This window comes from Saccoglossus kowalevskii, chromosome 6, assembly GCF_978046115.1.
Source record: "Saccoglossus kowalevskii chromosome 6, keSacKowa6.1, whole genome shotgun sequence".
Classification (NCBI taxonomy): domain Eukaryota; kingdom Metazoa; phylum Hemichordata; class Enteropneusta; family Harrimaniidae; genus Saccoglossus; species Saccoglossus kowalevskii.
The window spans coordinates 17,360,262-17,374,110 of record NC_140646.1 but is presented as its reverse complement, the minus strand read 5'-3'; the positions used below and the strand labels follow the sequence as shown (position 1 = coordinate 17,374,110).

At 35.1% G+C, this 13,849-nt stretch overlaps 1 protein-coding gene across 2 annotated transcripts; it reads left to right on the top strand.

Moving 5' to 3' along the window:
- On the top strand, positions 1 to 8,681 carry LOC146741835 (cytochrome P450 20A1-like). Of its 2 annotated transcripts, none has more exons than XM_085500121.1 (11): positions 1 to 163; positions 1,104 to 1,150; positions 2,526 to 2,695; positions 2,911 to 3,056; positions 4,372 to 4,539; positions 5,054 to 5,117; positions 5,603 to 5,779; positions 5,959 to 6,082; positions 6,688 to 6,802; positions 7,095 to 7,159; positions 7,814 to 8,681. In XM_085500121.1, the coding sequence occupies exons 1-11, from the start codon at positions 77 to 79 to the stop codon at positions 8,064 to 8,066; spliced, it is 1,416 nt and encodes a 471-aa protein (XP_085356247.1). In that variant the 5' UTR covers positions 1 to 76; the 3' UTR covers positions 8,067 to 8,681. The 2 variants fall into 2 exon arrangements, with proteins under 2 accessions (XP_085356247.1, XP_085356248.1); XM_085500122.1 differs by lacking the exon at positions 1 to 163 and adding an exon at positions 355 to 426.
- The last annotated feature ends 5,168 nt before the right edge of the window (positions 8,682 to 13,849 follow it).

Below are 13,849 nucleotides of genomic sequence, written 5' to 3'. Positions count from 1 at the left end.
ATTGTGACGTCACCACTTCGTGTCTGACAGTGTCGTGATTCTGATTCTGTCTGTTATCTGAATCAAGCATCGCATTATGACTGCTCTAGTCATCATTGTTGTCGTTCTATTGGTTGTTGTGGTCGCTGTGTTTTATCTAGGCACACTGTTTGGAAGTAAACAGGTAAGCAGATGCTGTAATCGACTGACAACGTCTATGGTTTACCCCGCGCTGGTGGAACAGTGAAAATGTATGACATACGCTTTGTATTGTATTGGTTCCAATGACTGACTTGTTTTGTTAAGTTGTTTTTCTCACCAGTCATTGGTATTCGTAAATGATAGTCACATAGACTAGACTAGGGCCGGTTCAACGTTGTATTAAACGCGGCGTGCAATGAAGAATACGACTACTGTGTTTGTTAAATGAGATGCTGAGTTGTTCGAGTTCGTACGGACACCTGGTTACATAACTGACCACGCTTATATTCCATAAACTATGTCCACTTTTGTGAAATCACGTTCAAATTGTAACTCGATGTCCAACTAGCAATTAACAGAACTTCGAGTTACGGGCAACATATATTTGTATTTTTGTTTAACGTACAAACTTAGTAACTATTTTGTTATTATCAGTTAACCGGGCTTTGAATTACGGAAAATATACAACGTTAAACGAAATTCTATGTGTTTTTGGTTTCTGATATTATGTAACACAGTATTATAAAGCTGTATATACAAAATGCACTATTGCTAATCCCCCACCCCATCCAAACTTGTCTGCATACAAGTATTTTTTTCATCAAAGTCCGGTGGATATTTCTGATCTGGATTTTGCAAGGGTCGTAGCTCGGTAGTTGTTACTGGATACATGTCCATTCTATGTCTTTCAAGGATTACTTTAGACATTTCGGCAGGGATATATTTGTAAACATACAAAGAATACATGCGTATTTACACATGCAGCAATAGGCAATACATGGAATACAGAATACAGAGGTCATAACACTCGTGGCCGTTGACATTTCTACAACATAATACGCACCACACGGTTAATACCAGTGTGTTTTTATTTTTGTTTTGTGTAATTTCATGACGTAATAAGCGTGTCCGTTAACTTGTAGGAACAAATGCTTGCTAGAATACCAGGAATGAATCCAACCAATTCTGAGTAAGTACAATTTGTATTTATAATATATTAAGAAACAATATAAATAAAAATAGAATTTGATTCCAATGTATATCATTCACAAATGATTGTATGACAAATTTGTACAAACACAGTAAACAAAATGTATGTATTAAATTATGCATATGCGTACCTGGTGCTAGATGTGGCTCCATAGCTCTTCTTGTGTCAGTCTTCAGTCTTTGTGATGGTATATTCGTAATTTCTGATACATTTGGCGTCATTAAATATGCTATTTTCAGACATTAGGATTTCTATGGGCACAGAAAAGCTATGTGCCTAGTACTTTATGTGGGACATATGCACATGCAGTGGTTTAGCGATTCGATTCAAAATGGCCGACTGGCAGCCATCTTGTTTTTTGAAAATGTTGTATTTTAGACATGTTTTGTCAGTTTTCATTCAAACTTGGTACATAGATTATACATGTTAGGATACATGTCCATGACCATCCGTGAGTTCCTGAGTCTGTCCGTCCGTCCGTGTGTCCGTCCGTCCGTGCGTCAGTCTGTTCAGAGTCATATTTCAGAATCCTGTGGACCAATTCCGTTCATTCTTTGCATGTTCCTAGTAACTTATGTGGGACATATGCGCATGCAGTGGTTTAGCGATTCGATTCAAAATGGCCGACTGGCAGCCATCTTGTTTTTTGAAAATGTTGTATTTTGGACATGCTTTGTCAGTTATCATTCAAACTTGGTACATAGATTATACATGTTAGGATACATATCCATGACGATTTATTTCGCAATTGGATCAAAGATGGTCGACTGGCAGGAATCTTGTTGTTTTTTTGCGGTATCTTGGACGTGCTCTGTCAGTTTTCATTCAAATTTGGCACATACATGTACTTTATATATGTTAGGATGCATGTCCATGACAATTTGTTTCAAAATCTGGTCAAGGATGGCGATTGACAGCCATTTGACTTTTTGGCCTTACTGTTATACTTCCACAATTTATGTACACATACATCATACATATCAGTGTGTTTCACAATCAGATCAAAGATGGCCAAATAACGGCTGTTTTTATTTTTGGCCATATTACTACTACAAGGAACTTGTGTTTTGATGTAAATAAACAATCTGTTGTATACGCCACTTGCAACTCAAGTATCAAGGACACGCTCGCGACAACCCCTCCGCTTTAATATGACGAGCACAAAGAGGAACTTTCAAAAATTGTACGGGGACTGTGTCATTTTAAACTACAAAAACAAATTAATAATCGCTCTGATTGTGCCAGTCTAGGGTTGTTGGTTCTAGTATGTGAATGTTGTTTAGGTTTGTTGACATCTGATTATGACCTGGAATAATTGATAACTACATTACACGTTCGTTCTGTTACTTTTCAGAGACGGTAACATGCCGGATATCACAGTTGCTGGTAGTCTCCACGAGTTCCTGGTAAAAATCCATACCAAATATGGTCACGTAGCAACATTTTGGTATGGAAAAACGCATGTTATTAGTCTGGCGTCTGCAAAAGCGTTCAAAGATACGAATAAACTGTTTGATAGGCCAGGTAAATATGTGTTAAGGAGTGTTTTAATCATTGACTCATGGTATATCTCCTGTACTGATCATGTCCGACACAGTCACCATGTTTACTCGTTCAAAGGTTTATTGCACCGTTACATTCCACAATTGAACGTGTAATTTTCAAGTTAAATTCCTACTGCGAATGTAATATTGTCATTTTGTTGTTGTAGCATTCATATAAACAATTTATTTACACAGCTGTGTTGTTCAATTTTGTCAAACCCCTAATTGGACCCGACAGTATACAGTATGCAAATGAGGAAGATGGCAAACGCCGTCGCCATGACTACGACCAATCATTCAGTTATGATGCAATCAAGAACTACTACAGCAAGTTTTATGAGGTGAAAAATATTTTGTGTTATTACAGGAGATGCAACAGTACAATTTTCGTGACGTTGACTTTAATGCTGAAAAGTTAAATACATTTGCATATCGAAAATCTCAGTGTATTGACAGGCGTGTTTGAATTCCAAATTAAACTGTATGCTTGTATTCATATAATAATTCAAGCATCGAATACTTGTATGATTCAACATACTCATATTTCACACAACGCTTTGGCAAAATATATATATCCCATTCGAAAATTATTTGTCTACTTTCTGTGTTTGATTTTCAGCAGTTTTCACTGCACTCTAGTTTTGCGTTGTCTGCAAATTAGTTGCCAATATTGTCTACATTTGTAACTTTGTGGTGGCTTGGCAAAGATCACTATATTATAATACAAAGATGGAATGTTGTAAATGTCAGAGAAACGTCGTCCTCAAATTAACTGTTACACATGCGCAAATCACAATCTGTAACGTGCGAACAGGGGTGAACAGACAATTTGAATATGGACGAAACCATTCCAAACGAGAATTTTTACTTCTAAGCATATGTGTGTTCCCTTGGTGAAAAGGAAAGTAGAAAATAGTGTATATTATATACAATTCGTGAATATGGTTTTGTCAAGTGTTTTTACTTGTTGAATTGAGATTTTAGAAGTAAAACTTAAACGCAGTAACCGAATATCACATGGAATGTTTATTTCGAAGCCCCTGTAATAGTGAATTAAAACAATTAGCCAGTAAGACACATACATAAATGAGCAAAGACAATCTGATTCTTAGGATGTCTTATTGCGCGTGTATTCTTACTTTTTATTCTTTTAATTGTTTAACATATTTTATTGTTTTAATTTATTTTTTTTATAATTCCATGTGTTATTTTTTTCTATCTGTGAACGCCCAAAGATCTGAACAACCTCCATGGGGATCTCGTTCGTGAGATTTCAAATAATCCGTTTAGTCAACTAATCAGAGAAGGCCTCGTATACATTAATTATTCTATTTGTGCCGAAGTGTCGAAATTCAAACATTACTGTATATAAAGCCTTCTCTTAATGACTATTGGAGTTTGCAAGAGTCAAATGACATCTACTATCGATGTTGTTCATTTGGGCTTCCACAATAAGACTATTACAAAAAGTTAAAATTGGGGAATAATAACGATCATCACCCGGTTATTCATATCAGGCATTTAAGGTTGAATGAGCTTCCAACTATTTGAAACTAAACAAACATTTAACTGCTTTGTCCTCCCTATCAAAATAAACTTGCGACTTGTTATTCTCATGTGGTAGTCACTGTAATGCATATTATGTGCTATTGACAGGCTACTGATGCAGTTGTTGCGAAGATTGAGTCTCTGCCATCGGATGAACACATTAATATAACTGAACACATGTCGCTGTTGGTGTTGAAAGCTCTAAGTCATGCTACGTATGGAGATTTCTTCAAGGATGACGAAAAAGCTATCACCATGTTACGTCACTATGAAACTGTAAGTACACTAGAGACAGGTTACATACAAGTTACATGTATATATAACATTCTTATCATTAGTACATTCTCTTAGCACCAAGGCATTGAGCTGTAATTCGGTGGAAGGGATACAACATAGAACGTTGGGCTCGGACAGATTCTTATCTAATTATTTTGGAGTGCAGGAGAAGGAAGAGATTCCTGTAAATGTATATATTACTGTATTTCCATTTTTTGAAAATAAAAAAAGATTGTCTCAATTACAAAATATTCACGTTCATGTATTTTCCTTGTGCACGATGGAACACTGTCGTCTATGGCCTTGTAAAATAATTCAAAATAAACACAGGACTAATAACAGCAACAGAAGTGAATACACCACTGTTGGTATGGGAAGGCGAAACAGTTTTAGTTAAACTTTTTATGCTGGACATTGTAGATGTATGCGTTGGTTTAACATGGTTAAATCACAAACTATGAAATTACGATTACACTTCGGATTGCATAAATATTCAAAGATTGGTTTATTTCAGGCAATGGCCATTTTGAATCAGGACATATCTAAGGACACTGAAGCTGGACAGAGATTCGCCCAAGGTAACAATTGATGTGACAACAATCCATGGCATTTTGTCGTAGATGCAATGAGCATTAACAATAAACATTTTTTATATTGTTGAATTCTTTTATTAATCTTATAAAATTTGGTCAAGCTGATGTTTGTTCTATATGTAGGATACTTTGTGTTTGTATCATCTACACACCAGCTTGTAGTATGATAAGGCAGATTTCATTAGTAATAGTATGCATGTGTTTTTTCTTCAAACAATTTGCTTGTTTCTGTTCAATTGATATGAAACAAATACCTGATGTGATCAGTGTCTGCCTAATGCGAACAGTACATGCATGTTCTGGCTCAGGGCCACCCCCCCCCCACCCCCCTCTGATAAAAAATCGCACCATTTCATCACATGAACATCTTTGTTGGATTTACCTGGTTGTTTTGATAATAGGTTAACCTGGCCGTCTGAACAAAAGCTATATTTAATTCATGCTAATGTAATACTTGTGATATTTTACAGCTTTGAAGACATGGCATGATTTTATACGTGCCATGATTCAACATCGACGAGATAACCCACCAAATGATGACGATTGGACTTTTATTGATGTTTTGATGGCAAAATCATCGTCCGAAGAAGAACTCATATCAGATGCTACAAGCTACTTCATTGCAGGCTATCATACTACTGCTTTTAGTAATTTTCTTTTTGATAATTGTTCAAATCCATCTACTTGTGACATATGTATGCATTCAAACATATTCACCGTAATTCATAAAATAGTAAAAACAATTTGAGATGTACTACATTGATGCTTGGTCGTGATTTTTTACCTTTGTTTTACTAACATAATGTGTGTATCTATCCGTCCACAGTGATGGTGTGGACATTCTACTATATGTGTGAGAATCAAGAAGTGCAAGAAAAAATTTACCAGGAAATAATCGAAGTTATTGGCAAAGACGAACAAGTAAACTATGTAAACCTGGAATCACTGAAGTGAGTTATTCCATGTTCTCCTATTGTATGGGGTAAATGTAAATTGTTGAAACAAAATAAACTGTGAAACAGTGTTCGATGTATTACATCATGGGTTTAGCTCTAAATTCTAAACTTGACAAATGCGCCTCGCCACTGTAGGTAGACGCGCTCCTCTTCTGTGTTATGCCACCTCGCACTATCCCTCCAAAAGACAGCTATATGGTGTATAGTGAATGCACAGTGACTAGATGGGCATGGGCAAGTCCGAACAACGTGCAGAATATAATTCTGCTTACAAATAAAGTCGTATAATCACGGTTACTACGACCTACTTAGTTAAGAACTACCTCGAGGATATGATATGATATGATATGATATGATTGAATTTGAATGCTGTCTTCCCTTGGTTCTTGAAGTTCTACCAGATATTGAATGACCGATTCTCTGTACATAGTATTAGTATGCCATGGAATGTGTCATCATCGAATTTAAATTATGTCAAAAACAATAATGTTAATACTCAATGCAATGAAATCATTCCATGGGTTAAACTTACCAGATTTTTGTCAGATTTATAGACTGCTGAATAACGACTTGTATCACATTTGCATCGAATTCATTAGGTACATGAGATGCGTGTTTGACGAGTCTATGAGATGTTCTGTTTTGGCGCCATTTGCTGCCAGGGTCAATATGCATGCAGACATGGTGGTACAGGGCTATACCATTCCAAAAGGGGTAAGTATTTCAATGTCATTGTCATTGGCTTTATACTCACAATTATGAAGTGCGTTACTCGTCGGAATTTAAAGATCTTCCTTATTAGATTATTGTAATTTTTTGTTTATTCGATGGTGTTGTTTATGTATATCTCTTGACAAAGAAGAAACATTTGTTTTTAACCACCATTTTTCTACCATTCGTATTTTGATCTTGTGAATCCTTATCATGAATTTTGATTTCCAGTTTACACAACAGTAAGCATTTCAAAAGTCTATATTTTCTGATACTATTCTTCTTGTATCTGTAGACACCTGTAGTGCATGCATTGGGTGTTGTACTAATGGATGACGAAATATGGTCTGAGCCTGAAAGGTACATGATATATTGATCGAATAATGTCTAGCAACTGTAAATAATAATAACAACATTTGATTTACTTTAGACAAACCTCACGAAAAAATAAATATATATTTTCTCTAATGTTGTGCTAATTCGCATATACAATTTTTAATAAAATGTATTGGAATCTTGATTATTTTAAAATATTTAAACTTATTGGCCCATACAATGTGGCATGGACGTTACTATGGAATCAAAATGCAGGAGTAATTAACATACAACAAACACAAATAATCCCCCATCTCTACAACCCTCGTGCTGTTGAAACAAACATTGTAAAGACTTATCAATCTCATATCAAATGATATCTGGATAGATGTTAAGTATGTGTAAACAACTGTGTACACGAATTTGTATAGCAACACGAGTATTATAGATAAACCAATTTCACCAAATAACTTGACACAAAAGCTGGCCCACAAGGAATTCAACTATTTTCTATTTGACTTTGCACCAGTTGGCTCCATTCAGGCAACGAGACATGCTTTTATCAAATGTACAAATGAAATATTTCAAAATTGATGTTTTTTCAAGGCTCTGTCAGACGTTACTAAACATTTAGTAATATTGTTTTTTAAAAGGTTCTGATTGCATGTCATATCATGTAGTTTATATTTATTTTCCCAGATTCATTCCAGAACGATTTTTGCCGGAAAATGTCAGTACTCGTCACCCGTTGTCATTCCAACCATTCGGTTTTGCTGGAAAACGAAAATGCCCTGGATATCGTATTGCCTATGCAGAGGGAGCTGTATTCTTAGCTACATTGTGTAGAAAGTTTAAATTTCAATTGGTAGAAGGGCAAACTATTGAGAGGAAATATGGTTTCGTTACCATACCGAGTAACGATATTTGGGTTACAGTTACGAAGAGAGACTGATTATGTAAACATGTTGAATTAACGGCTAACATAATACGTCTTTGATACTTGAGCAGAATTCTGCTAGATCTGTTTATTTGGTGAATATATTTCAACTTTCTAGTTTTTGCGAATATGTTTGGTAAAAAATAATATTTTTAACTTCTTCTTGAGAACTGCCAGCTCAATTACATTGATACTTAATACGTAGATACTTTTGAAGGAGTTAAATCAGAATTGTCCATTTTGTGTTGGTATCATTAATTCTCTTTTTTAGTTAATATTTTTGGACTAATATTGAACTAATATTTCATAGTTTTCAGTTGTTTGATATATTCCATATTACATATGACAATGTAAACATGTTGCCTTGGATGGTTAGTTTTGTAAACTGATTTAGTATTCAGGTTATTTGGTACACGTCAAGTTATTTGATAGGGATTTGATTGTTTGTTTTTTTGAATCTATATTTTTAAATAATTTCATGAGAGAGAACTATTTTTGAATAGTCTCAAAGTATTTTATTTTTGTACTACCAACTTATGTATGCTATTTGGTGATTATACGAGACAGAAACAGCATGTTGTGTACAACCAGTCATATACAAATAAACACTAATTGTGATAAGTAAACTTACCACTTTTACTGTACATATCTGATATGAATGATAAGTGGCGTACTACCGAGTAAACTTCATGATGAGCATAGCCATGTGGTGTATGAGAAGGCACGAACAAGTTGACATAATTCCTTTTTGCTAGAGACTGATTTATGTTCTGTTTACTTCATGGACATTGTGGTTTAATGAGGCAATCAAAGATATGATGAAATCACGGGGATGAAATTTCGAATCGGTAGCTGACTCCAGTTATTGTTTGATTGTTCATACGTGACCATTCCTCCTCCCTTTATTTTAATTTATATCTAATTATAATAGTTTTCCAATCAGGTTTGGCAGAATACAGTGTGTTGTGATATAAAAGCTTTATGCTTCTTGATGTAAATTGAGTATTTGTAAACAAGCAAATTCCATTATTGGGAACGTGTAATTGAGTTATGAAACAAATCTGACACGTGGTATGTGATGCTTGCTAGAGTCAGAATATTGACTGTTAAAACAATTAATTCTGTAGATTAGTACTACAATAATGCAAAATTATGTCGCCTACTTACTATGTTCATAATCAGATAATATATTGTTTGACCTGTGATCATAAACTCCACACGCACATTAGGCATCGCTAATAAAAATTAGGGTGAGTGGGAATAAACTCTCTAAATATTTAATCCAAGGTCTGCCACAGATTGGTACGTCGCATTACAAAACTCTGTAAACTGGTGCCTAAGGCAACTCTTTTGGGTTACTTAGCTTCATCGCACTTGTGGAATTTATTATTATAATAGTTGTACTCTAATTGAATCCTATAAAAACAACTAATGATCCTGATTTTTAACTTGTATTCTAATTCCTGTTTCAGAAATGTTAACTAAAACAATATATACGATAACACTAAGATGCTGCTCTTAATACGTGTCAACAAACAAAGAGAAAAAATGTGACATTTCGCCGGTATTCGGAGTGTGTCAGTGTTACCTTTTGCAATGTCACAATTTGTTACCCTAATTTACGATGTAAAGTATTGTATTCTTTACAATTTAATCTCACGTTTTCAATCATTAGATTATCATCCTCCCCATACTATTTGGTGATTAATATGCGCAACCTTCATAATCCTTGTAAATGAGCCTGGTAACGTAAACTGGTTGCCCTATGTATGGTGTTTCCCAATGAAAAGTTGCGAAAGCGCCTTGGTCTATATTGTTTGATCTATGTGTCTCATAGTTCTCATCACAAAGTGTGGTTATTCTTCGCAGGCAGTGAATAGTTGAATAGCACTTTGAATAGTTCGCAAGCACTTTCTAACCCTTCGAAGAACCGATCAAACGTGGGACTACCTAGTACAATAGATCTATACTGAAATGTCTCTTAAGTGGAGGTTGGGTGCGTAGTTGAGCATGGGCGTTAAGTTGGATGAGAACGATATTAGGTGATACATTACAGCCCAAGCTAAATTTTCAAAATTCTCCCGAAGCTTAACTCATTTAACTCATTTAACTCCTTAGGTAGAGATGCAGGTTTGTGGGCACTTGGGAGTGAATTTTTTTTTTTTTTTTTTGCTTTTTATTATCCAAACAGTCTTGGGTATAGATTGTTAACATTTTGTAGAATTGTAAATAGTGGAACATACTCAAAAGACTATTTTAAAATATAGATAACAGGTGCAAACATTCTCTCGTTTGAATGCTTTAGCAAGATTTAGCAAGGCTGTACATAAATAATAAAAAAGAAACATGGTGAAAAAGAAAAATGACGGGATCTCCAGAATATGCACTATATTTAACTTTTTACAAAATAATAATACATTTAAATTTGGAATTGTTACAGCCATTTTAATTATGAGCATTAGCAAACTTCTGAGTGAATTGTTATGCAAATTAGCTATTATCTCAGCTTCTTTTTAGTGCACATCCCAGAACTTTAAAAAATAATAGCTCCTAGACGCTTTGACCTTTTATTTTGAAATTTTCACAAATTATTGACAATGTGTTTATCTTCAAAACGCCGTCGGGGCATTGTTTTTGGTTGAACAGTGTTACAACAATCGTACAGACAACTAGCCTGGGTGTTAATTTATGCATAAACTTAAAGTAGTGACATTTGAGCTGCTGCCCTGCAAAATTGACAACTGGTAGACAGTTTTCAAGACGGCACTTTCTTCATAGTAAACAGATGTACCCGTAAACCAATTTTGACAGGAAATAGATGCATGGTTTAGAAGCTATTTTTTTTTAAATCACTTTTGACCAAAAAAGCACATTTTTGCGCATATTTCAAACTACAGCATCCATAACAAAAAAATACTAACAAAATTTTAAAATTCATACAATAAGCTTTCCGAAAATATATAGTTTTGTGGACAAGGGAGGTCATCTTTGTTTCCTAATTACCTAATTAAAATACCTGTCAGGTAAACTGCATCTCTAGCTTAACTCATTTGTTTTAATGTAAACACCCATATTTTGAGACAAGTACATCTACAATGGCAATACGTACTGCTTTGAATAGTGAGGTATATGTCAAGATTAGGGACATGCAGTCTAAATCTAAAAAAACCAATCATGATAATCACTGATCCAAATGTAGATAAACTTATAACAATTGTCCAGTAATTCTTTGTCAGATGACAACAATGGAACTGAGATGTTTATAATAATAAGCGTAAAGTAATTTTTTTTAAATATCACTGATATACCTGTATGCAATAATTAGGTTCTATGGGGTGTCACAGTTTCTATCATTTCAATAGACATTTTTTTTAGATATGCCAAATAATAACACAATTTTGTGCGATTCAGAAGACTTCAAATAAAGTTGTTTAGCAAGAGAACTGAAATGCAAACGTACATGTTCCACGATATCTTAGATACATGTACATCAATCAGTGCGCCCTCAAACGATTATATATTTCAATTAATTTAATAAACAGTTCTCATTGCTTGCTATAGCGTTCGAACATGGCAGCATTATCACTGGCGGGTACACTGCCCGCCCAAACAACTTTCCAAACAATTTTCATAGCTGTCTACCCATTTTTTCGACCTTCCATCCAACCTTTCAAACATTGCGACTTTGCAACAAACGTCCACGACTTCCTCCAAATGGTTTGACTTTTCAAAATTATAACCAATGTTTTAATCGACTTTCACGACTGTTGCTCTAATTTATTGACTTTCTAACCAATTTTCACGACATCCTGACAACGCAGCCACGACTTTCCAACAAACTGTCTAATCACATTTTACAACTATACAAACGATATTACAACTTTATCGACTTTCCAACCAATTCTATCGACCTGCCAACCAACTTTATCGACTTTCCAACCAATTCTATCGACCTGCCAACCAACTTTATCGACTTTCAAACCAATTCTATCGACCTGCCAACCAACTTTATCGACTTTCCAACCTATTCTATCGACTGCCAACCAACTTTATCGACTTTCAAACCAATTTGTTTTGATATTTCAAACCAACTTTCTCTACTTTCTGGATGTTCTAACTACATTACACGACTTTGCAAGCAATTTTTCGATATTACAACCTTATCGACTTTCAAACCAATTCTATCGACCTGCCAACCAACTTTTTCAATTTTCCAACCAATATTCTATATTTTCCAGCCAATATTCTAACCACATTTTACGACTTTCAAACAATTTTCTATCGACTTTCCAACCAAGTTTTTTTGACATTTTAACGAACTTTTCCAACCAACATTCACGACTTTTCACCAATATTCCTACCAACTGTTCGACATTACAACTTTATGGACATGCCAGCTAATTCTATATCAACTTGCTGACAAACTTTTACGACCGTACTGGACTAACGCGACGAAAGAAGAGACGCTTATAGACTTTGAATTAGAACTTTAGCTATTTGCTTAGAGTACCGCTCGCTGGACACTGTAACTGACACTGTGTAACCCAAGGACGTTGAACTCTTTTCAGAATCCTAACCCTATTGTTCAGTAATGTAATGTATTGCTGGTTTTTTCTATCGTTTTTACCGTTTTTTTTTTGTGATGTCGAATTGTATGTATGTAAGCGCCCAGATCTTTGTTTTGAACTGATATTTGGTGACGTGCGAGGTCCTTTATAACGATTTAAGCGCGCTTCAGTGGACGAGTATTTGCAACACAGTGTTTTGAGTTTTGTGAAGTTTCATGGAGTTTAATGAGTTCACGAGTACGGAATATGATAGGAGGAATGATGCCCCCACGTGTTTTTTTAAGAGTTTTGAGATTTGTCGATGTACAGAGATATCAACGTTTTAAGAGTTGTTTTTGTTTATGTGTTGTTTCCGGAATACTTCTGACGCTTTTTTGAGTTGATAGCGCCTTTGTAACGTTTTTTAAGGTCTTTTTGAGGTGAGAGTTTGGTGCGCTTATATACGTATTGTTTGATAACGCAAGCTTTTGTTCACGATTGTTCACAGGTTTATATGTAACTTAGTAGTTTCTATTGTTTTGCTTTTCCCCGTTTTTTTTAATTGCCAGAGGAGTAATGTGTTATGAAAGCGACATTGTCTTTGCATTCTGTTTCCACGCCGTATGACTTTTGTTTAGATTAACGACTTGTGAGTTCAGTTGAAGTTTATAAGCGTATGTGACAGGAGTTTGATTAATAGCTTTTTCATTCATTCTTTATTAGTTACCGCTTTGCAATGCTTTAACCAAGAGACGCATCCCTGGTAATCACGTGATCATGCTGTCGACTTCGGCGATTGGCTGATCGCTTGGTTACACCGCCACGCCTTAGTTTTTTTGACCTTTTGATATAGAGTTTGTAACTTTAGTAACGAGAGACAGTGCAGCGAAGGGTAACCTCAGCGAACTGTTTGAGAAAAGTGAGTCGTTTGGTAGCCTTTCCCTTGTTTTTGATTTATAACCGTTGATATTTGTGACTTTATAACCATTGTATTTAGACTTTATAATCATTGTACTTAATTAGTGTGTTTTACTCTTTTTGATTTATACCTTTTTCCTTAGTATTGTATTTAACCCAATGACGATGAGTGGCTGACGGTATCTTTGATTTGTGAACGTGCAATGCCGAGAGGCATATCTCAGTTTGGGTGAAGGGATGTGTTATGAATTTGTTTTTGCGTATCTGTTAACCGACTTAATTAGTTGATTACGAGCGAATTGCTGTGTTATGTCCGTCATCGTTTAGGTCTAT